This window comes from Geotrypetes seraphini, chromosome 9 (genome assembly GCF_902459505.1).
Source record: "Geotrypetes seraphini chromosome 9, aGeoSer1.1, whole genome shotgun sequence".
Taxonomy (NCBI): domain Eukaryota; kingdom Metazoa; phylum Chordata; class Amphibia; order Gymnophiona; family Dermophiidae; genus Geotrypetes; species Geotrypetes seraphini.
Genome location: NC_047092.1, coordinates 62,397,103 through 62,421,670, shown reverse-complemented (window position 1 = coordinate 62,421,670; position 24,568 = coordinate 62,397,103). Strand labels below are relative to the sequence as shown.

At 44.4% G+C, this 24,568-nt stretch overlaps 1 protein-coding gene across 4 annotated transcripts in view; it reads left to right on the top strand.

The window, feature by feature from the left end:
• GXYLT1 (glucoside xylosyltransferase 1) overlaps positions 1-24,568 on the top strand; it is a 99,263-nt gene that overhangs the window by 50,123 nt on the left and 24,572 nt on the right. For all 4 annotated transcript variants that reach the window (XM_033959274.1, XM_033959275.1, XM_033959277.1 and 1 more), the window contains 2 exons: positions 11,052-11,303; positions 21,266-21,389. In XM_033959274.1, the coding sequence (XP_033815165.1) occupies positions 11,052-11,303; positions 21,266-21,389 (376 nt within the window). The remainder of the gene's footprint in view (positions 1-11,051; positions 11,304-21,265; positions 21,390-24,568) is intronic.

Sequence of the window (24,568 nt, the reverse complement as noted above, 5' to 3'; positions counted from 1 at the left end):
TCACATACATTAATCATTCAGCCAGACTGGATTGTTTATCAAGAAGATAGGCTGCTTGAATGGGACAAAGAAGCCAGAGACTAGTCCCATCTACCATGCCTGCAAGTATCACACCCTCCTTATCAATTAAATTAACCATAGTTTCAAACAGTTTACAAATTCTAAACAGAAAGATACTGGGACATACAATAGTTTCTATACACAGAATAAGATTCCAAGCTATTAAAAGCCTCCTTTCTGCAACACATCTGCAGCTCTCGCTCTCTCTGTCTGTCCTTCTCTTTATCTATGGAACATGAAGCTTGGACCATCACCCCATCCCCCTTTTCTCTCTCTCTGCCTTTCCCTGGAACTTCAGGCTTCTAGGTCTCTCTTTTACTCTGAACTCTGTAAGGCAGGGAAACTGCGTTGCTCTCTCATTAATTGTAATGCTTAATTGTAATGCTTATAAATATTGCTTTTCTGTAAGACTATTTCTATAATATATTCTTTATGCAATCACCTCTGGCTGTGCCTCTTTGATTCTACTTCCTGGTGAATCTTCAGTGAGGGAACTGAACCTGGGACCTGGCGTGTGTAAGGGCGCCTCTCAAGTGACCCCACCAACCATATATTGTGGGGGCCACTAACAAACCTTACAACCGCTAGACCACCAGGCTTTAAAAGTAAGGTGTATAGAGGTCTAGGAGGCGGAGTGGTTTAGAGACTCACGAATAGCTGAATTCATGAATCCTAAACCCACGAATATGGAGGGGGAAGTATATGTATCTAGATTTTAAAATATGCTTTAAAAAATAGAGACATAGACATCTATATTTGTACCAGGACAGGTGTAAACATCTGCACCTGTAAGGTAGATGTAATTTCTACCACTTAATGTTAGAATTTTCTAAAATTTATAATATAAAGATAAGTAAGCACCTAATTATCCTCCAAAGATCTAGTTTGTCACGCTACTGACCATTTGATTTATCAGTATAATTAAATACTGGTCACAGATTTGTTTTGAGTTATGCATTAGAGTGGCAAGCAATTGACATAAAATCATTACTTAGCCCTAGAAACTGCCAGATGAGCACACTGCGGTTATATATAGACTAGTGGTTTTGTAGACTTAGATGCTTAAATTACATTGCAGCAAAATTGAAATCTATTATGAATGGTAAGATTAGTAATCTTAACAGAAGTAAAATAGAAAAACCACTGTAGAAATGCCACTTAATTAGTGATATAGTACTAAGAACATAAGCAATGCCTCTGCTGGGTTAGACCAGGGGTCTATCCTGCCCAGCAGTCGCTCATGCGGCGGTCCATCAGGTCCAGGACCTGTATTGTGATCTCTATCTATACCCTTCTATCCCTTTTTTCTTCAGGAATTCATCCAATCCTTTCTTGAGCCCTGATACTGTACCCTGTCCTATCACACCCTTTGGAAGCGCATTCCAGGCATCCACCACCCTTTGGGTGCAAGAACTTCCTAGCATTGGTTCTGAATCTGTCGCCTCTTAATTTTTCCGCATGCCCTCTCGTTCTTGTAGTTTCTGAAAGCTTGAAGAATCTGTCCCTCTCCACTTTCTCTATGCCCTTCATGATCTTGAAAGTCTCTATCATGTCCCCTCTAAGTCTCCGCTTTTCCAGGGAAAAGAATCCCAGGTTTCTCTAATCTTTCAGCATATGAAAGGTTTTCCATACCTCTTATCAATCGCGTCGCTCTTTTCTGAACCCTCTCGAGTATCGCCATATCGTTCTTAAGGTACGGCAACCAATATTGGACGCAGAACTCCAGATGCGGACGCACCATTGTCCGATACAATGGCAGGATGACCTATTTCGATCTTGTTGTAATGCCTTTTTTGATAATACCCAGCATTCTATTTGCCTTCTTAGAGGCCGCTGCGCACTGCCGACGGCTTCATTGTGTTGTCCACATGTTGGGCATGATTAAGAAGGGGATCACGAGTAGATGGAGGAGGTCATAATGCACTTTACAGAGCAATGGTCAGACCTCACTTGGAATACTGTGTCCAACACTGGTCTCCATACCTCAAGAAGGATATAACTCTGCTGGAGAGGGTGCAGAGACGAGCCACGAAACTAGTCAAAGGTATGGAGAATTTGAGCTACGAGGAACGTCTCAGAAAACTGGGTCTGTTCACCCTAGAGAAGAGAAGACTGCAAGGGGATTTGATAGAGACTTTTAAAATATTAGAAGGATTTGATAAAATAGACCAGGAAGAAGCATTGTTAACATTTTCGGAAGTCACACGGACACGGGGTCACAGCCTGAAGCTGAGTGGCAGCAGGTTCAGGACAAACGTCAGGAAGTTCTGTTTCTCACAGCGAGTGGTTGGAGCTTGGAATGCTCTCCCGGAGGAGGTTGTGGCGGAGACTACTGTTCTGGGTTTCAAGCGCAAGTTGGATGCACATCTTCTTGAAAACCATATTGAGGGATACGGGAAATCCGGGTTTCCCAAAAGGTGTACTTAAATGGGCCACCACGTGCGCGGATCGCCGGACAAGATGGACTTCGGTCTGATCCGGTGAAGGCATTTCTTATGTTCTTATGTACCCCCAATTCCTTTTCTTGGGTACTTTCACCCATTACTAGCCTTCCCATCGTATAGCTGTACTTCGGGTTTCTGTTTCCTACATGCAAGACTTTACATTTTTCTACATTAAACTTCATCTGCCATCTCATCGCCCACTCTAGCTTATTCAGGTCCTTTTGTAATTCCTCGCAGTTCTCTTTAGTCCCAACTCCACTAAATAGTTTGGTGTCGTCTGCAAATTTTATTACTTTGCACTTCATCCCTGTTTCTAGATCATTTATAAATATATTGAACAGCAGCGGTCTGAGTACCAACCCCTGCGGAACACCACTCGTGACCCTCATCCAGTCAGAGTAGTGGCCCTTCACTCCTACCCTTTGCTTCCTACCCACCAACCAATTTTTGATCCATCTATGAATGTCTCCTTCCACCCCATGGTTCTTCAGTTTCCGTAATAGGCGTTCATGGGGTACCTTGTCAAAGGCCTTTTGGAAATCCAAGTATACGATGTCTATGGGGTCCCCTTTGTTAATTCCTTTGAAGAAGAGCAATAAGTTCGTTAGGCACGATCTTCCCTTGCAGAAGCCGTGCTGGCTTGTTTTCATCAGTTTGTTTCTATCTAGATGTTCATCAATGCTTTTTTTTATCAGCGCTTCCGCCATCTTCCCCGGAACCGAGGTCAGACTTACCGGTCTGTAGTTCCCCGGGTCACCTCTCGATCCTTTTCTAAAGATAGGCATAACATTAGCCATACTCCAATCCTCCGGGATCACGCCTGTTTCAGGGATAGGTTACAAACCTGCTGTAGTAGTTCTGCTATTTCCTCCTTTAGTTCCTTCAAAACCCTAGGGTGGATTCCATCCGGGCCCGGAGATTTGTCACTTTTTAATCTATCTATCTGCTTATGTACGTCCTCGAGGCTTACCTCCATTGATGTTAATGTTTCTGCTTGATCTCCTGTGAATATTTTTTCAAGTTCCGGCACGTTGGATGTATCCTCTTTTGTAAATACTGACGAAAAGAACATGTTTAGTCTATCTGCCACTTCTTTTTCTTCCTTCACCACTCCTTTCCTATCTCCATCATCCAGTGGTCCCACCTCCTCCCTTGTCAGCTGCTTCCCTTTAACATATCTGAAGAACGGTTTGAAATTTCACACTTCCCTGGCTAGCTTCTCTTCATATTCTCTTTTTGTTCTTCTGACTATGAGGTGACATTTTTTTTTATGCTTCCTGTGCTCTTTCCAGTTCTCCCCGGTTTTGTCCTTTTTCCATATCCGGAATGAATATTTCTTGTCTCTTATCACTTTCTTCACTTCACAAAGCCGGGTCTTTTGTTTGGTTCTTTTTGCATCCTTTTCTAAATCTGGGGATATACAGATTTTGTGCCTCGCTCACATTGACCTTGAATAATGACCAGGCTTGCTCCACAGTCTGTGATTTCCTTGAGCTGTTCCTAAGTTTCTTTCTTACCATTACTCTCATCGCTTCGTAGTTTCCTTTCTTGAAGTTCAAAGTCATCGCTGTGGTTCTCTTCCCCTTCGATATTCCTACTTCAACCTTGAACTTGATCATATTGTGATCGCTGTTTCCCCACTACTTCCACTTCCTTTGCAGGTCCTCTTAGCCCATTAAGGATTAGGTCCAGAGTGGCATTCCCTCTCGTTGGTTCTCTGACAAGCTGTTCCATTAAGCAGTTCTGATTATCTTCCAGGAATCCGGTCTCCCTAGCACATTTTGAGTTTCCAAGACTCCAGTCTATCCCGGGATAGTTGAAGTCTCCCATAACAATCGTGTTACCGCTTTTGCATTCTCACCTCATCTTGGCTTTTATATCTTCATCGTTTGCTTCAGATTGCCCAGGTGGACGATAGTACAGGCCCATCTTTATCTCGGGCCCATTTCTTCCCGGTATTTTAACCCATAGTGATTCCAATTTGTCGGTCGTCGCCACTGTGTCTACTCTGGTCAAGTGTATGTTAACCTTTATGTATAGGGCTATTCCTCCTCCTTTTTGACCTGACCTGTCTTCGCGATAGAGTTTGTACCTCGGTAGTACTATGTCCCATTTGTTTTCTTCATTCCACCATGTTTCCTCAATGATGTCTAGGTTCTCTTTTTTGTCCATGACTTCTAATTCTCCCATTTTGTTAAGCTCCTTGCATTAGTATACATGCAGTTTAAGTCCTGTTGTTTTTTTTCTTCATTTTCATTTCCTGCGCTACATTCTTCTTATCATCCTCTTGATCTATCAACTCTTGTTTTTTGCCCATTGTGTCTTCTCAGCATTTTTCCCTCTCAGTATCTTCTCGGGATATCTTTTTCCGAATCATCGACACTTGGTCGACTGTCAGCTTTCCCCTTCTTCTTAGTTTAAAGCCTGCTCTATTCCTCTCCTGATGTTGTTTGCTAGAAGTCTTGTTCCCGCCGCACTCAGGTGTAGTCCATCTCTCCTGAAGAGCTTGTTCTTGCCCCAAAACGTTGTCCAGTTCCTCACGTAGTGGAACCCCTCTTCCTCACACCATCTCCTCATTCATGCATTTATTGATTGCAGTTCCGTCTGCCTCTTCACATCTGCCCTCGGTACTGGTAGGATCTCTGAAAACGCTATCTTCTGAGTCCTCAACTTCCTTCCCAGAATCTTGAACTGTTTGATCAGTGCATTCCTGCTGTAGTCTCTCCTGCTGACATCATTTGTCCCGATGTAGATCATTACTGTGGTCTCTTCCGTCTCTGCTCCTTCTAGGATCCTTTTAATTCTGTCGACGATGTCTTTTGTTCTTGCTCCTGGGAGGCAGGTCACTAGTCGATCCTCTCTCCCTCCTGCTATGTGGCTATCTACTTGCCTTAGGATTGAGTCTCCCACTAGGATCGCAGACTTTCCTCTTTTCAGTTTTCGCTCCGGCCGCAGGTCTGTGTCCTCAGTGTGCTTCACTGCATCCTCTTCTAGGCATCGGCAAGACCTTGCCTCCCCTTCCTGCGGGATACCTCTATGGGCTTCTTCTTCCTTGAAGTCGGATTGCTCCTGTTCTCCATTCCATGTGGGTGTATCTTCATCTTCCCTATGCTGTTCTTGTTCTTCCACCCTCCTGTAAGCCTCCTCAATAAACTTCTCGAGCTCCCTGACTTGTTCCTCGATGCGCCTCTCTCTCATAGGGTCTTTGGTTGTCCTGACTGGGTCCTCTGTGATGTATAGTCCCTCCAGTTCCTGAATCCTGTACTTCAGTCAACTAACTTCCTTTGACACCGACCGCACGCATACGACTGCCCCCCCTCCCCCCGAGGGGAGGTAATCGTACATATGCAGTACACTGGAAAGCTCATCCTCTGGATTCCTTCTGCTTCCATTGCTGTCCGCCTTTCTGAAGTGCTCTTTGTTATTGCGCTAGTACCATTTTTGCTTGTATGTGTGTATGTGTGTGTTTTCTCCTGTGCCTACTGTTTGCTACTTCCCTATTCCTGTTGGTGTTTCGTAAGTATGTATGCTCCCTCTGCGTGTACTGTGTGTTTGCTTTTTATACTTGTTTGGTTATTTAGTTGTTATTTGTTGTCGTCCTTACCTTGCTGTTCTTATTGTTCTTCCCTGGTGTCATTAGGTATACTGACTTGGCTCTTCGCAAAGGCGCTCTCGCTAAGGCGAGCGCCTTTGCCGTGCACCAAACGGCTGCACGCTGTTGGCTCCTCCCATTTTAAGGGGGAGTTCGGATGATGATCCTCCGATACGGTGGGGGTGGGCGGAGCTTACTCTCACCGCTGCCCCTGGCTTCCTGCTCCTCTTTGCCTCTTCTCCCGGCTCCTTTCTGGCTTTTACTTTCCTTTTCTGTCTCCCCCTTCTGCTTTCTTGCTTCTATTAGTTCTTCTAGCTCTGCACCGCGTGCACCCTGGCTCCCCCCCTTTTAAGGGGGAGTTCGGATGATGATCCTCTGATGCGGTTGGGGTGGGCGGAGCTTACTCTCGCCGCTGCCCCTGGCTTCCTGCTCCTCTTTGCCTCCTCTCCCGGCTCCTTTCTGGCTTTTACTTTCCTCTTCTGTCTCCCCCTTCTGCCTGCTTGCTTCTATTGTTCCTCTAGCTCTTCTAGCTCTGCACCGCATGCGCCCTGGCTCCTCCCCTTTTAAGGGGGAGTTCGGATGATGATCCTCCGACGCGGTGGGAGTGGGCAGAGCTTACTCTCGCCGCTGCTCCTGGCTTCCTGCTCCTCTTTGCCTCTTCTCCCGGATCCTTTCTGGCTTTTACTTTCCTCTTCTGTCTTCCCCTTCTGCCTGCTTGCTTCTATTAGTTCCTCTAGCTCTACTAGAGTTCCTATGAGCATTGGAGCAGTGCAGAACATTCAGTGCGCCGGCCAGCACTAAAAACCTGTTACGCAGTTTTGTAAAGAGGGAGTGGGTAAAGAAAGAAAGTGGATTTTACCAACAAGATTTTGACCCTTCTTTGAAACAGTAGTCTTTATGGTTATTCTATTACATCCCTTCTGGATTCCATATGCTAGGTGTTCAATCCCAACCCACAATCAGGAAGTTGCAGAAATCCAACATTTTTCTGAGCACATGCTTCACCCCCTTAGACTGAGAGCTAGAGCCATATACATTTTCAATTTCTGCAAGCAATCCGTGCAGAAGTCTTTTGAGTTGCTTCTTTTTCTTATTTTTTCACTTAAAGTTCCTCTTTTCGGAGGCTTTGGTACTTTGAGACCCCTTTTCGGTGGTTCCCTGTCATAGGAAAGAATGCAGTCCAGCGGAGACAGACTGCTGCTTCACAGAGAAACTTTGGTGGATCTGTGGAGCCAGCCTGCTGTGTGCCACCATTCTTGGACTCGGGGTCCATTCCCCTGGGAGTTTGCTTGCCCGCTGACCTTATCAGGGGTTTAAGCGCAGGCTGAATGCATCTGGAGTGAAACTCCCCCGGTTTCAGGGTGCAGGCTACATTTCCTGCCCCCGGTCGCATGGCAAGGATTCGTGGGGGCGGAGGTTACAGTCGGTGTCTGGCCTGCTAGCAGTTCAAAGATCTTCAAGTCTGGTCATTATGGAGCAGTTTCTGAGGCAGAAAATCTTTACCTCCATTCAGCTGGTGTGTGAAAGAGCTGACAAGCTGGCACTGCAGAACTGATTAACCCTCCATTATTTCCTATGGGAACTTTAGGGTGAATTGTTAAAATTTTAAAAAATCACTATTTTTAATATACAGATTTTGCTTACCGTATTTGTGCTGTTTTTGGTACAAATTTGCTGAGGTGGCCATCTTGGATTTTAATCCATCTGGTTTTCAAAGTTTTATTTCTTCCTCAAAACCCCTCGATTTGCTTAAAAATCTTTGGGATGGACTCCCCAGCCCCTAATCTGTTGAATGTGTGTCTTGGTTGCAGCAGATTGGCGCCGGATCTGTGACCATATCCTGCATACCACAGACTGCTGGAGGAGGGGGTGGGAGTTTTGGGCTTCGGTTCCTTCAGGTCCTCCAGGGCTGGGGAGCCAACCTGGGTCTACAGTTTTGGGGAAAATATCTCACCCAGAGACCTTTCTGGAGTTTGGCACCAAATGCCTGCGTTCCGAGTCCGGGGACTCTTTTGGCATGGTGTGAGTGCCTTAGCAGGACCCTGCAGTGCTCACAGTGTGAATTTTCAGTGAACCTTTTTTGGGCTCCTCTGAAAAATGTATTCTTTGGATCCAGCTTGTTGGATGCAGCCGCCAAGCGCATTGGTTTCTTCTAACCCAGTTGCACTAGTGGCAAAGGTCCTTTTTCAAGAGCCCTCACGTCTGGCTGTGGCAGAGCTCGATTGCATTATTCCATTAGGATATTATGCCGCTTTTGTCTCATGACACTGCTTTTATTTTTGATCCGGTTGATACCTTTGCTGGGACTAGTCCACACGGTCACCCTGAGATTCAGTTTTGGCTGAGGACCTCTCCGTCAACAGGCATTTTATGCATGGATTTGTCTACCCTTTTACTGCTGGGGTTCTGAAGAGCAAAAAAAAAAAAGAATCTCCTGTTTCCATCCTATCTACAGCTTCTAGGTCTGGTTACAAGACAATAGGATGCCCAAGTTGTTCTTTCTAGCTCATGTTTAACAGCAGATTTTTATTGTTCTTGTGCACTTTTATTTTAAACTTACTCTACCAGATAATGACCTATTATATTTGCTGAGATAAAGTCAAATTAAGAGCTGGATTCAGTAAGTAACACTCAATTTGGCACCATAAAAATTGTTACTAAGCACAATTCCCACGCCTAACTTAGGCATCAGACTTAATGCCTGCTGAAACCTAGTTTAAATGCTGGTGCCCAAGTTAGTACACTGAGGCTATATTCTATAATTATATGCACAATGTTTTGGAATGCCTCTGATACACAGATGGCCACACCTCCTTTAGAGTTAGGCATTGTGCCATATAACATTGTTTCTCAAGTCAATCCTGGAGTACCCCCTTGCCAGTAAGCCCACCAGTAAGTCAGTAAGGTTTTCAAGATGTCCACATTAATCTCTTTTTATATTATTTATTTATTTATTTCATTTTTCAATAACATATCAAGTATCCACTTGTACAGAAAGGTAAAGTCAAGCCAAAATCAAATGTAATACAATATGATACTAAACAGAAACTTAATAAAACATTTTTGAACTAAAAAAAAAAAAAAAAAATAATCTGCTATCTTAAAAGAAATATATATAAAGCTTAACTTTAACTCAAGTCCTCTAAATAAGGAAAGCAAGATGTAGAATCAGCGAGTATAATATACATTTCAAAATAAAATGAAGACTAAAGGTTGTATATGCTGAGAAGGTAATCAACAAACAATGAGTACTCAAATTCCTTCTCCTTTTTTCAGAGAAGCCATTGACAAAAAGGTTGTAAGTTGGCTAGGATCAAAGAATACATATTTTTGCATTTGATAAATTATCACACATTTACATGGGTGACGAAGAAAAAAGGTTGCCCCAAGAGCAATAACTCCTGGCTTTAACAACAGAAATTCACGTCGACGTTTCTGTGTTTCTCGTGACAGATCTGGAAACATTTGTATCTTATACCCAAGAAAAGCTTTCTGTTTATTTTTGAAGAAAAGTTTCAGTAGCCAATTTTTATCAGGTGATAAGGCCACTGTAAGCAAAAGTGTTGCAGACATTGCTACCTCCTGGTCTGAAAGTTCCAACACCTTGGAAATATTAAGCGACTGTTGAGCTTCTTCCATTAATTTTTCTTCCCTTTTAATAGGTAGATAATACACTTGAGTGAATGGCGGTATTAATTCCTCGGTAATTTCCAGGACTTCCTTTAGGTAACGTTTTAACATATCTATAGGGGTTACCTCCGCAATCCTGGGAAAGTTAATTAATCTAAGATTATTATTGCGAGAAAAGTTTTCTAGAGACTCCAATTTTCTCCTTAAGTTAGTATTATCTTTCACCAGTGTTTCAGTTATTTGTTTAGAAAGTTTAATTTCCTGGGAAGAATTCATTGTTGAAGTTTTTAAATCTTGCAAGTCAACTTTGATATTCTTAATTTCATTTTCTTGGGAAGATATCTTATGCTCCAACTGCAACAGTTGGGGCTTAACTGATTTAGATAGATCCGCTACAAGATCCCAAATTGCATCAAGTGTTACCTCTTGGGGCTTCTTTAATATAAAGATAGGTTCTTGTAAAGAAAAACTCTCACCAACCATTGTACCCTCCTGGGTATGACTCCTCTGCTCACGAGCAGTCCGCGGGGATGATGAAACCTCAGTTTCCACTGGAATCCCCTGAAACAACAGGGAATCCACATCCATGCTCCCCTCTTTGCTCCCAATGACCTCCGGGGAGAGTTCCTCACCGCCTTCCGATGGTTCCTCCACCCGCGGGGAGTTGGCGGTCTGAGGAGGAGGAGGAGGCACTCTGGCGTCGGGACTCAAGGTGGTGTCTGGGCCCATAGAGAACGCCTCCGTCTCGCCACGGTGTGTCTCCTGCGGGCGTGCCGACGCCCCCGCAATTCCCTGCATTCGTCGGAGAAGTTCATCCATTGAACCGAAGCCGGCTGGGCCCGAACGCCGTGAGGCTCCAACTGCGCTTCGGCCCCTCCGCTTCGGCATGCTAAACGGTAAGTTTCTTGAAGAAAAACAGAACAAGAAACGATATTGGTAGAGCTCTCTGCGACGAAGCTCTCAGCATTACAGTCCTTCCGCCATCTTGCCTCGAGAGCCACATCAATCTCATGCATATTCATTGTGGATATCCTGAAAACTTGACTGCCAAGGGGGTACTCCAGAACCGACATGGGAAGCATTGATATATAGAATAGTGCACAGCCATATGTGTGTGAAAATTTTAATGAATGCCAGTTAACATCAATTGGTTGTTGCACCTTATTATTGATAGTTAAGGACTCATTGCTCAGTTAATTTGTGCATGCACATATTTGAACATGCAAATCTGGGCTTCATTTATAGAATATTGGAGTAAATGTATAATAGCATAAGATCTTTGTTAACTTTAGTTTTTGAGTTGTTATTTTTTTTTCTTTTGTCAGCTAATTCTTAAAGATGTGGATTCTCTGTTATATGTGGATACCGACATTCTTTTCTTGCGACCTGTGGATGACATATGGGCTTTTCTGAGAAAATTTAATTCCACTCAAATTGCTGCAATGGCTCCAGAACATGAAGAGCCTCGTATTGGATGGTACAATCGTTTCGCTAGACATCCTTATTATGGAAAAACTGGAATTAATTCTGGAGTGATGTTAATGAATATGACACGTATGAGAAGAAAATATTTTAAGGTATAAAATGCATGAATATGTTTTTCTTCTGTTTTGTTATCCTCTTTCTATTTCATTTGTAGTGGGCTTTTTAATACATTTTCTTGTACAAGGGTATAGGAATCTGGACTCTAGGTTATTTACCACTGGTAGATGTCATCTACATCTTTCAACTCCACCTCCTTTCCCAGTAGGGTCATTCCACACCAACTGTGCAAATTTTCAGAATGATCCCCACTTTACCATCTCCAATTTCAATGAAACTTGGCACATAGATGCTCTGGCTTAAAAAAACTAAGTCCTGCAAAGTTTCAACCTCAAAAACATGAAATTCATGTAGTAAGAGGTGCTCTAAAATTTTTGTGCATGTCATGAAACAAATGAGCAACTTCAAAGACCTCCTGTACACAGAGTATTGTTAATATCAGCCTGAAATTTAATCTACATGTACTACTTTTTGTACTTAATAAGCTTTTAGAGTTTCAAAAGTCTAGGCTAAGTGCTCTTCAAATGCCTAAGTTGGCCAAAAACTCAATTCACTAATTTTTGGCTTCGTCTTTGGAGTGCCATAGGTTTGTAACAGATTTAAATGGTTTATTTTCGCTTGGTACACCTGCTCAACTACTGATTGTTATACATCTGTGAAAATTTCAAGGGCTGCTTTCTTTATTTGCAAAGATATTGCAAGTCAAACAGAGCAGCAAAAATATTAATAACAAATTTTACCCATTTTTGAAGCCTTGTATTTCACTTTGGTTCAAAAAGCATTGGATAGAGCAACTTTTTCTCTACTAGATATCAAATTTTCAGAACGGTGTTTTTTTTGTACAGAGAAGAAATTTGCAATTGAATTCTGGTTAGTCAAAGCAGCGTAACTTGAACTATTTGAAAGTATTAATGGTATTTGTCCTTGGAGAATTCTTCCTTTATTCAGGCTAAACTGTGGAAGAACAATATATCATATATAGTTTGCTGCTTATTTGTTTTAAAGCTTACTTGTGATGACATTGCATAATTATTACAGTGCTGAATCAAATCTGTAAAATAATTTATGAATAAAAGTAGCTGATTTTGTTTGCTGTTTTTGGTACTATGTGTTTCATGTTACACCATTGTTAGTGATATGAGTAAATTTGCTTGTGAATACCAGGCATGTTAGTAATGTAATCTTTTGCAATTGATGCTTGCACCATTGGCAAAATCAACGAATCACAATGTCATTTAATAGCCTATGGAGCAGAGACTAATAAAAGGCCTTCACACAAGTTATCAGAAATTATTGATTATTGATTGGGAGGGGGGTGCAGCTACCCTTCTTTGCTGTCTAGATCTGGCACAACATTTCTTACATTGTGCATGTCTATAGCCACTGTTTCTACCCATGTAGCAGAATGGTTAATGGGCTCCACATGCTCAACCCCTCTCCGCATTGTTTGGAAAGTAATGTGGGCTTACAACTTGTGGTGATTTGTCGCTTTTCAATCTATCTTTCTGTTGGAGGACATCCTCATGGCTCACCTCTATTGTTGACAGTTTTTCTTCTTGGTCTTCTTGGTCAGCTTAACCAATTAAAGCGAACAGCATAGAGCAAGCCTGGTCTCTATACAAGGGCACAACATATGTGCAAGAAGCGCAACATATGTACATCCCTAGATTTAGAAAAGGGTGCAAAAAAACCTGAACAAAAGACCCCGCATGGATAAACAATGAAGTGAAGAAAGCGATAGGAGACAAGAAAAAATCATTCCGGAAATGGAAAAAGGACCAAACTGGGGAGAACTGGAAGGAACACAGGAAATGCCAAAGAGAATGTCATCATGTGGTTAGGAGAGCGAAAAGGGAATACGAAGAGAGGCTAGCCAGGGAGGCAAAAAACTTCAAATCGTTCTTCAGATATGTTAAAGGGAAGCAACCGGCGAGGGAGGAAGTAGTACCGTTGGATGATGGAGACAGAAAGGGAGTGATAAAGGAGGAAAAAGAGGTAGCCGACAGGTTAAACAATTTCTTCTCGTCAGTCTTCACAAGCGAGGACACATCCAGTGTACCAGAACCCGACGTGATCTTCCATGGAGACCAAGAAGAAAAACTGTCAACAATAGAGGTGAGCCATAAGGATGTCCTCCAACAGATAGATAGATTGAAAAGCGACAAATCACCAGGCCCGGACGGTATTCACCCTAGGGTACTAAAAGAACTAAGAAATGAGATAGTGGGAATACTCCAACGAGTTTGCAACCTATCCTTGAAAACTGGCGAGATCCCGGAGGACTGGAAGATAGCAAATGTTACACCTATCTTTAAAAAGGGGTCAAGAGGAGACCCGGGAAACTATAGGCCGGTAAGTTTGACATCGGTTCCGGGCAAGATGGTATAAGCACTGATAAAGGACAGCATCTGTGAGCACATCGAAAAAAATGGGCTGATGAAAGCGAGCCAACATGGCTTCTGCAAGGGAAGATCGTGCCAAACAAACTTACTGCACTTCTTTGAGGAGTGGAAGGGGACTTACACAGATGAGTCAAACACTGGTTGGCAGGCAGAAGGCAGAGGGTTGGAGTGAAGGGTCACTACTCGGGCTGGAGGAGGGTCACGAGCGGAGTTCCACAGGGGTCGGTACTCGGACCGCTGCTGTTCAATGTATTTATTAATGACCTGGAAACGGGGACGAAGTGTGAAGTTATAAAATTTGCAGATGACACTAAACTCTGTAGAAGAGTTAGAACTGCGGAAGAGTGAGGATCTACAAAGGGACCTGAACAAACTGGAGGAGTGGGCAATTAAATGGCAGATGAACTTCAATGTAGGGAAATGCAAGGTCATGCATATAGGGAGAAAGAACCCGATGTTCAGCTACCAAATGGGGGGATTAGTATTAGAGGGAAGTAACCTTGAAAGAGATTTGGGTGTACTGGTGGACACAACAACGAAGTCAACGGCACAATGCGCAGCAGCCGCGAAGAAGGCAAACAGAATGTTGGATATTATTAAGAAGGGTATTACTACCAGAACGAAAGAAGTCATCCTGCTGTTGTATCGGGCAATGGTGCACCCGCACCTGGAGTACTGTGTTCAGTATTGGTCACCGTACCTTAAGAAGGATATGGCAATACTTGAGAGGGTCCAGAGGAGAGCGACACGAATGATTAAGGGTATGGAAAACCTTTCATACACTGAAAGATTGGAGAGACTGGGGCTCTTCTCCCTGGAAAAGCAGAGACTCAGAGGAGACATGATAGAGACCTACAAGATCATGAAGGGCATAGAGAGAGTAGAGAGGGACAGATTCTTCAAACTTTCAAAACATAAAAGAACAAGAGGGCATTCGGAAAAGTTGGAAGGGGACAGATTCAAAACGAATGCTAGGAAGTTTTTCTTTACCCAGTGTGTGGTGGACACCTGGAATGCACTTCCAGAGGGCGTAATAGGACAGAGTAGAGTACTAGAGTTCAAGAAAGGATTGGACAATTTCCTGCTGGAAAAAGGGATAGAGGGGTATAGATAGAGGGCTACTGCACAGGTCCTGGACCTATTGGGGCCGCCGCGTGAGCGGACTGCTGGGCACGATGGACCTCAGCTCTGACCCAGTGGAGGCATTTCTTATGTTCTTATGTTCTTTTTCATCAGCCCCCTTTTTTTCCCAGTAACCACTTTGAATACTGACCCCTGAGAGTTTATAGCAGCAATTTCCAAAGTCAGGTTCCATCCCAAAACAGGCCTTGAAATTTTCATAGATGAATATTAATCAATAGATGAGCAGGTGTACCAAGCAAGAAGTTACTACTTAAATTTGTTACAAATCTATGACACCCCAAAGATGAAGCCAAAAATTAGCAAATTGAATTTTTGGCCAACTTTGCCATTGAGGTATCAGAAGAGCGCTTAACCTAGTCTTTTAAAACTCTAAAAGCTTATACAAAAAGTTGCACCAGTAGACCACATTTCAGGCTAATATTAGCAATACTCTGTATACAGGAGGCCCTTGAAGTTGCCCATTTGTTTCGTACGACACACACAAATATTTTAAGGCCTCTACTTAGGCACCTCTTACTACATGAATTTCAGGTTTTAGGGGTTGAAACTTTGCATGGCTTTGTGCCATAAGTTAGGGTACCTGCATACCAAGTTTCATTAAAATTGAAGATGGTAAGGTGGGGACCACTTGTACATTTGACATGGACTGACCCAGTAGGCTATACTGCCACCTTCATTTTTTCCTTCTGAAAACAAATTGAGAAGGAGTTTTTCTGATCTGCTCTGCTTAATTTTATTATTTTCAGGATTATTTTCTTTGAGGCTTCAGTGCCAAGAGGACCCTTTTATTTGGGGCAGCTCTACCTGGGAGAAGACACAGACTCCCTGAGAGCAGTCTGCAGGGCAACCCTGTCTAGCTAGCCTGCATGAATGGATTTGGAGCTCAGGGTCTGTTCCCCTTGAAACTATCTTGCTTCCTGATTTATCAGGGGCTTCAGTGCAGGCTGTTTGGTCCCGTGTTAAGCCCTTTTGGACTTTGAGGGTACTGGCTGCATTTCTCCTCCCCCCATCATGGCATGCAGTTTCATGGGGGTCTGAGGTTTCAGTCCAGTTGACCTGAAGAGCAAGAATTTTGGACATGTGGAATCCATTCTGAGGCAGAAAGTCTACTTCAGTCTTTTCAGCTACAGTGAGAGCTGACACAGGCAGGCACCAATAAGGCATAGTGAGTACAGGCTATTGTAGCCCATGGGGAAAATCAGGGGGGTGGGGGGGTGCTGAATTGCCCTAATTTGAGAGTTTCTAGGGCCAGAGGCAGGGTCTACATCCAAAAAATTCCTTCTCTGAATTTTTTGAAGTTCAGGGTAGCTCCCTGAACCGTTTTTGGCATGAGATCGCTGTCGTGGTGACCATCTTAGATTTTCTCGACCAGCCAGCCCCTATCTGGGGGAGCTCAGCCCCTGACATGGTATCATTGTGATTTCTTAGAGGCTGGGGAGAAGTGAGAGCCCGAGGCCTGTTGTCTCCTGCCTCCACTGGACCTCTGATATGATCCCTAAAAGGACCACTTTGTCACTTGCTGCAGAAGAAGGTACTCTTTGAGAACCTCAAAAATTACCCCTTTCTTGATCCCGAACTACTCGAGGTCAGCTGTCAGTTAAGGCTTTGGGTCGATAGTCCGCAATGCTTGCCATCAGGTCATCTAGACCCTTGTCAAATTGCATCTGCCCCTTAAAAGGGAGCCTGCTCAGCATGGCTTTAGAAGCAGAATTTCTTGCTCACTGTCTGATCCAGAACATCCATTGAGTGGAGATTGTATAGGTCGACACCTTGCTCATAACTCTGATGAGATCATACAAAGCATCTGCTATATAATTCACTTCAGGTAGGAGCATTTGGGGGTCCCCATCCTCCCCTGGACTGATGCTTGAGACAGTCGTATGTGGTTAGCATGTGCTACAAAGGAAGACGCTGCTGCTGCTTTAATCCCTAAGGTTAAAGCTTCAAATTGCCTCTTGTGAAGCAAGTCCACTTTACGGTCCTGCGAATCCTTTAATCACATCACACTCACTAGGCAGGGAGGTGCGTTTGGTGACCTGTGCCACCAAGAAATCCACCTTCAGCTGAACAAATAGCTGCTGGAAATCCAAAGTCATCGGGTAAAGCTTGGTCATAGCCCTAGCCACCTGTTGGTACCCCTTTGGAGATTTTCAGTGGCCCATGACCAACTTAGTGATGTCTGGATGCGAGGGAAAGCACGCTGACTGAACAACAGATCTACTCATAACTGATCATTGAAATAAAGGAGCTGGAGGATCTTCCAGCTTCAGTTCTCTCAGCAAGGCAGAAATAATGCTGGAAAGTGCAGAGTCTTTGAAATGCTGGCATACCATAGGGTCATCCCCATGATCCAGGGCCATTGCCACTTCTAGACAGCCACTCTCCTGCACCGAGCCAGACTCTGCCAGAGAAACTTCATCCTGGGACAATAGTGGCATGGAATTGGACTTTCCATCCTTCCAGTCTGTCAGACTGAACCTCATGGTCCAAGCTTCTGTCCTCAAATGGTTGAGGCGCTTGCCAAGGGAAGTTCCCCTGTGTCATCGCCTCTGGTGCGCTGCAAGCAGATGCTGAGGACCCTCAGCAGTTCAAATAGGTGTTCAAAGTTCAAGTTTTATTAAAATTTGATTCAATCGCTTATCAAATTTCTAAGCAATGTACAGAGATTAAAAATGGGTACAAAATTTTAAATGAACATACAAGCATACTGAATAATTACAAAATATAAATACAGTCAGACTGATTGAAACAAAAAGGGAAGGAAAGGGGGGAAATACTTTTGTGTTAGGATAGAAGAACATTTAAGGCAGAAACAACAAGGTAGGGGACAAAAAAATAGGGAATCATAGAATGAATGGAAGTTGAAATTCCTATCTATTTTTTGTTATAGATTGATAGTATCCATAAATAAAAGGCTTTTCGATTTGCCTTTGAACCGGTTCACATAAGGCTCACAAAATTTGGGGTAAAGCCTTGTACTAGGGTCCTCGAGGACATTGGCAGGGACCCCCCCCACCCCGCCAGTCTTCCTGGGCACCGCAGCCCCCACATGTCTGTGCTTGGCTAGTGCACCTTTGGAGGGCTGTAGAAAGGGTCTCTTCCCCTGTGAATGTACCTCCTGTGGATCTCCATCCCTGGAGGACTTGGGGAAGCAGAGTCCAAGGCTCCCACCCCTTTCTTGTGCGCTCTGCAGCACAAAGGATATGGATGCTGCTCGACTGGCCATCCTTCGTGAACCTGGCATGATATTGGGGTAAAAAGGCCAGAGGAGTCCAACTGTTGATTTTAGACAGATGAAGGTTTTAGAAAAAAAGATCATTTAAAATCCAGGATGGTAGCCACTAGGAAAATCTCACCAAAAATGGCCTATGGAGACCTCCTTGATGGACAAAAAAAAAAAAGGAAAGGGGTTTTAGAGGAGGGGGACCTAGGTTCTGGTTGCAGAAACCTTCAAAATCGACTTTTGAAGAAACACCACCACTGATTTTCCTCGTAGGCTATAATATCCCTGCTCACTTTGCCATGTGGTACCTGCCTGCTTCAGCAACGGAACTCAACTGGAACAAATGGAGAAGAGATTTGCCTCACAGATTTGCTGGACGAACCTGGTCTTCGGGCTGCCAGTTGGACCGAGATTGCACTGAACCTCAATCTAGTCGCACAGCAGAAAGGACCATGCAGCTGGCCCACTATTAATCTTGGCTGAGAAGCAGTCCAAACAACCTGCGCTGTAGCTCCTGACTAAATCAAGGATAGCAGCTATGCAGGGGATGGCCTCTGAACTATAAAAAAATATCAGCAGGCTGACTAGCTAGGTGTCCCTGAGGGGCTGATCCTACTAAGAGCAGACTTCCATGACATGAGGCTGCATCTTCTTCCAGGCAGAGGTCCCATCAAGTGGAAACCTCTGGGTACTGAGCCTCCACAAATACTGAGAAAAAAAATACCCAAAAATAATAAAACCGTAGAGCAGATCAGAAACACTTTAAGCAACTTGTTTACAGAAAACAAACTGAGGGGACAGTAGGTGGAGGTGGAGTTGAAAACGTGATTGTCAGTTTTCTGCACTCTAAGTATAAATCAGATTTTTAAAAATACACCACTTATAATGTAAAGGAAAAAATTATGTGCATATTGCCTTAATCTATATTGAAAGATTAGGTTCTTAGTTCAATAACCTTTCTGGAAAAGTCTGCACTCTAGGTTATTTACTCCTAGTCGCGAATTGATTGCAGAAGGATGTCTCTATATCTTCAAATTCTGCTTCTTTCCCCAGTGGGCTGTACAGCCACCTTCATTTTATACCATAGCGATCGATCATCACTATAATAGAAGAAATCAAAAGGAGGAAAACAGGGAAACCTCCCCAATACATTTGCTCTGTAACAATGTAAATGTAAACCCAAATTTGTCGAAAAGCCAGTGATATCTAGTACAAACAGGAAACAGAAAAAGAGAAGAGAGGGTGTGGAAACTCCCGCTACCAGTCAGTTCTGCTCACAAGCAGTGTTCTCCCCAGAAATTTTTTCCAGCCGGGTAGCATTTCTCTCCTCTCCTATCTCTCCCTCTCCCTCCTTGCTCTGGCACCTCCTCTCCTTCCTTTCTCTCCCTCCCTCCTTCCTTTCTTTCCCCTGTCTATTTCCCCCTTCCCCTTCCATATGCCCTGACATCTCTCTCACCCCCTCCATGGTCTGGTATCTTCTTTCCTTTCCCTCCCTCCCATGATTTTGGCATCTCTTTCTCTTCTCCTTGGTCTTCCTTCTCCCTTCTTCCCTCTCTCTCCCCAATTGGGTGCAGGAGCAGCAGCATTTCTCTCCCCCTCCCATTGGGTGCAACAGCATTCTCTTCCCCCCCCCTATTGGGTGCAGCAGTAGCATTTCTCTCCCCCTCCAATTGGCCACAGTGCAGCATTTATCCCCCCCCCAGTGCAGCACTCACAATTCGCTACAGACTAAGACGGGAGATAGGGAAGTGACAAGGGAAGCCGCTGCTGTTGCTTGCTTCGTGCCTTCCTCGCTGCTGGGTTCTGCCTTTGTGGAAACAGAAAGTAGGCGAGACCCAGCAGTGAAGAAGGCCCGAAGCAAGCAAGAGCAGCAAGTTGTAAGCTTCCCTCCCTGCCCTAGCTCTCCCACCTTAGCCTGTAGCGAATTAAACCCATGCTCCAGGGCTATAAAGGTAACATTGTGCTTGAAGGCTTCCTTTCTTTTCCCTCCCCCCCTCGGGATGTAACTTTCAGTTTCGGAGGGGAATAAGGGAAGCCGGCACGCATAGTATTACCGTTAGAACCTTAGAGCATGGGTTCAAGTTGCTTGCTGGCACTTTAAAAAAAAAAATCAGGCTGAAGCGGGAGTCGAACATTGAACTTCCACAGACTGTTCAGGCTGTGCTGAGTCTGGCCATTTCCTCTGTGTTCATGGGTTGTGATAAACAACCACCAATCACATTGAAAGCACACTCCACTAGAGAAGTTGCTGCTTCATGGATGTAAACTAGGGCTCTCTCACCTGAGGAGATTTGTAGAGCGGCCACATGGTCTACCCTACATACCTTCACCAGGTGGGCGTAGCAGCTGGGGAAGACGCCGCCGCTTATGGGGCCTCCATCTTAAAGGCTGGCACAGCTGGCTGACCCTAAACTTGTGGACTGCTTTTGTACGTCCGTACCTTTCAGGACCACTAGACTCATTACAATAGAAAGAAAAATTAGGTTTTTACCTCTGTAATCTTCTTTCTTGTAGGTGTGTCGAGTGTTCCTGAAGCTCCACCCTGTGTATGGCCTTTACTTGCCTTCTCCCTTAGGATCAATTTGGATTTGATGAATTTTTGTCTCAGAGCAACTGAGAGTTAAAAAAAATAAATAGCAAAAAAAGATGATGCATAGATAATTCATCATGACCATACAGTCTGGTTTTAGTCTCTGCTTGTCAACAGGTCATGCAAATAGCTATGAGCTCTATACATGACTGGTGCTAGTTGCACAAGTTTGGATGTTATAATGTTATTTCCTATGTTTGTTACACAGCAGAACAAAATTGTAATGTTGGGGATTTTCCCCATTTTCCTCCTTCCTGTTATGTTACAGTGCTACTCGATTGCTTTTGTTCAAACTGAGAGGGCAGGAACAGTTCCCTGGGAAGGAGGTGGAGTTGGAAAACATGATTGACAGTTTTCTGCAAGCTGGCTCAGATACAAGACCCTGGCGTTCAGAACCACTAGATACATCTACAAGAAAGAATATTACCGAGGTAAGAACCTAATCTTTCTATTTGTTCAAATATAATATATACACATACACACACATATACTTAGACTTTGTATATATATTTATGGTATAATATAACATTTTCATGTGTGTGTATGTGTATATAATATATAAAGATTTTCAGATTGTGAAAATAGACCTGAATAGGGTGAGTTTCACATATTCATTAAATACTGTTTCTTACTTTATAGAATGATATGACCACTGCACAGCTACGATGGGGAGAGTTATTGATGCCCTTGCTTAAAAAATACAAGCTAAACATTACTTGGGGGGATCAAGATTTACTAAATATAATGTTTTTTTACAATCCAGGTAAGGCTTTTTATTAGTTTGAATATATTTTTAATATATTAAAAATCTGAGAAAGACAAACCAGTTTACAAAAATAGTATAAGAGACTATTTTTATGCGTTTTCAGGAATCCAATGTATAGCTAACTCTTAAATCAAGTTTTTGAACTTTATAGAATTTTTTTACTTCACATGAACATTACAAAATAGAAATTTTTATTCATATGAAATTTTCTAAGGGTGTCAATGTATATTCATCTCCAATACATATTTTTTAAAAACAAATTTTAAAGGGTAAAGTTCTTGAATTAAAATGTGCTTGTATTGACAAGCAGGATGAACTGACTGACTGACTGATATTCTCCAATAGCTAAGACAGATTAGCTCTCTGAGTTCATATATAGCTTAAAAGCTTCTGGATATGTGCAACCGTTCTCATATATTGCCATCCTCTACAATAATACCTAGGGCTTTTTTGTGCTGGTACATGCTAGTACAGTGTACCGGCACCTTTTATACCCGCAGTTCTGTGTTCATCAGCATCTCTCCCTCCTCTCTTCTATCTTGCGGTCCTCTAGAAGCATTGTCGACTACATCCAGTAAACTACACGACTACCTGCTGCCAGTGCTTTTCTCTACTGTTGCCTCACCTCCTTTGACACAACTTTCTGTAGGTGAGGCAGCATCAGAGAGAAGCCCTGTTTCTGGATGCCCATGACTCATTGCTTTTGGAGGACTAGGGGCAGGGGGATGTCAGACATGAAGGGATAGATGTCATTTAGATTGGTATGAGGAGAGATCATGATGCCAGACATGGGGGGAGGAAGAAACCAGACCCATGGTGATGGGAGGCCAGAGGAAGAAACGCCAAACTTGTAGGTTGGGAGGGGGAGAACCCAGACCCATTGGTGGACAAAGGAAGAAATTAGCTGCCATTCTATGGTTTTTCTTTGGCAAAAGGTTGGCAACACTAGAGTACAGGTACCTTGCAGCTCCCCATTTACCTTTCAGCTTATTTTCTTTCGCACATCACCAGCAATGTTATAGAGAAAGTAGCCTCTGTTGGTCCCAGAATTAATCTTTCTATGAAACACTGCTTCTGCTGCTGCTGTGCAAAAGAAACAAGAAGAAAAGGTAAACCGGGGAGGGGGGGGGAAGGTTTGAGAGGGAGAGGAAGCGCCAACCCAGGTAGGGGAGGTAGTGTTTTAAAAGCTAGAAAAGAGAATGGGGGGATATCTGAGATGGGCTTGGGGGTGTTTAGATACAGAAGAGAAAATGGAGGTCAATAACTGAGCTGGGCACAGGAGGGAAGGGGAGAGACATGCTGAATAATGGGAGGAAGAGGAGATAGGAAGAGATGTTGGAATGGTAGAGGGGCAATAGGGAAGTGATGGATTTAAGACCTAGGACCCTGAAGGGGAGGGAGGGAGGATGGGAATATGCTGGACAGTGGGAGATTGGAAGATAAAAGGGTTATCCCAGGACATATTCTTAACGCATGGGTGACGTCACCGACGGAGCCCCGGTACGGACATTTTTCACTAGAAAGTTCTAGTTGGCCGCACCGCGCATGCGCGAATGCCTTCCCGCCCGACGGAGGAGTGCGTGGTCCCCAGTTTCTTCGTTTCCGCGGAGCGAAGAAGACGCATGTGGTTTCAACGGCCGTTGAAAACTTCCTTTTTGCCTTCCCGCTCGCGTTATTTTCTTGTTTTTTCTCTTTTTCCCTTCGGGTTTCTTTTTCCGTTCTAAATAGTAAAAAAAAAACTTTGTTTTTTCTTTATTTTTCAGGCCGGCCCCGGCGGGGCCTGTTGCCATCATACAAGCCTCCGGCTTTGATTTTGCGGAGGCCGTGTTTCCCTTCATGCTCCCTCAACCGGGCTTTAAGAAGTGCCAGTGGTGTGCACGCCCGATCTCTCTCACTGACCCACACAATTGGTGCCTACAGTGTTTGGGTCCAGAGCATCGGGCTGACACCTGCACCCGCTGTGCCACTCTTAAGAAACGCACCTTAAAAAATCGGCAGATCCAGCAGAACATCCTTTTCGGTACCGGATCTGCTATGGAAACTGCCGCGACGTCGACGGTACCGCAAAAGACGGCACCGACCACTTTGACGCCACCCGATCCTTCCTCGGGGTCGCTGGCACCAGGTAAGCCGGCTAAGAAGCCTTCCACCTCCCTTGAGCGCCCACCTGCCACAGTGGCGACGCCGGTCCTCCCGGCCTCACGCCGACCCCGCTAACGCTCCGCCCCGATCTCGGTGAGTGCCTCATCATCGGCCTCCTCATCGCCGGGGCGTGGAGCAGCACCTATGGAACCGAAAAAGAAAAAAGCGGTACTGGTGCCACCCCTGGATGACCACATCGCGGCCATACTCCAAGACAAATTGCAGGAACAGCTGCAGCAACAACTCCAGCACCTGCTACCGACCCTATTGGCACCACTTCTTTCGGTACCAGACCGGCCCGAGCCTCGCACCATCCCACCGGTGTCCACCCCCTCGGTGCCACTCAACACTTCCATGCCAATCCTCTCGGCTGAACCACTCCGTTCTCGTCCTGTGGTACAGACCCGCTCTGAGGTCGATCCTCCTCGGGACCAGGAAGGGCACCGGTCTCCCCGGGACCCAGAATGGCACCGCTCTTCCCGGGACCGGGGTCAACACCGGTCTTCCTCTCCCGGTACCGTCTCCATGCGCTCTGGCAAGTCTCTTTCTAAGACCCGCCACACCGAGCCTTCCACCCCGACATCGCGGCGTGCGCACACTGATATCAGGGACCCGGACTTATGGGAAGAATCCCCACCCGGTACCGAGGAGGACGCATCATCCACAGACGAGGAACCCTCAGTGCCCGATATCACTTCCAAGCCTGAGCAATCCTCTTTCACCAAATTCCTCAGGGAGATGTCGGCGGCTCTTTCTATTCCTTTAGAGTCCGACTCCAAAAAGTCCCAGGCCTTTCTGGATGCCTTAGACTTTGAACAACCTCTCAAAGAGTTCCTCAAGTTACCCGTCCATGACATACTGCGGGAAACTTTTTATAAAAATTGGGAAAATCCACTCACTGTCCCCGGAGCTCCTCGTAAGCTTGACAGCCTATACAGGGTCATCCCAATTCCGGGTTTTGACAAACCTCAATTGCCCCATGAGTCTCTTTTAGTTGAGTCTACATTAAAGAAAACTCAGGGCTCCAGTGTTTA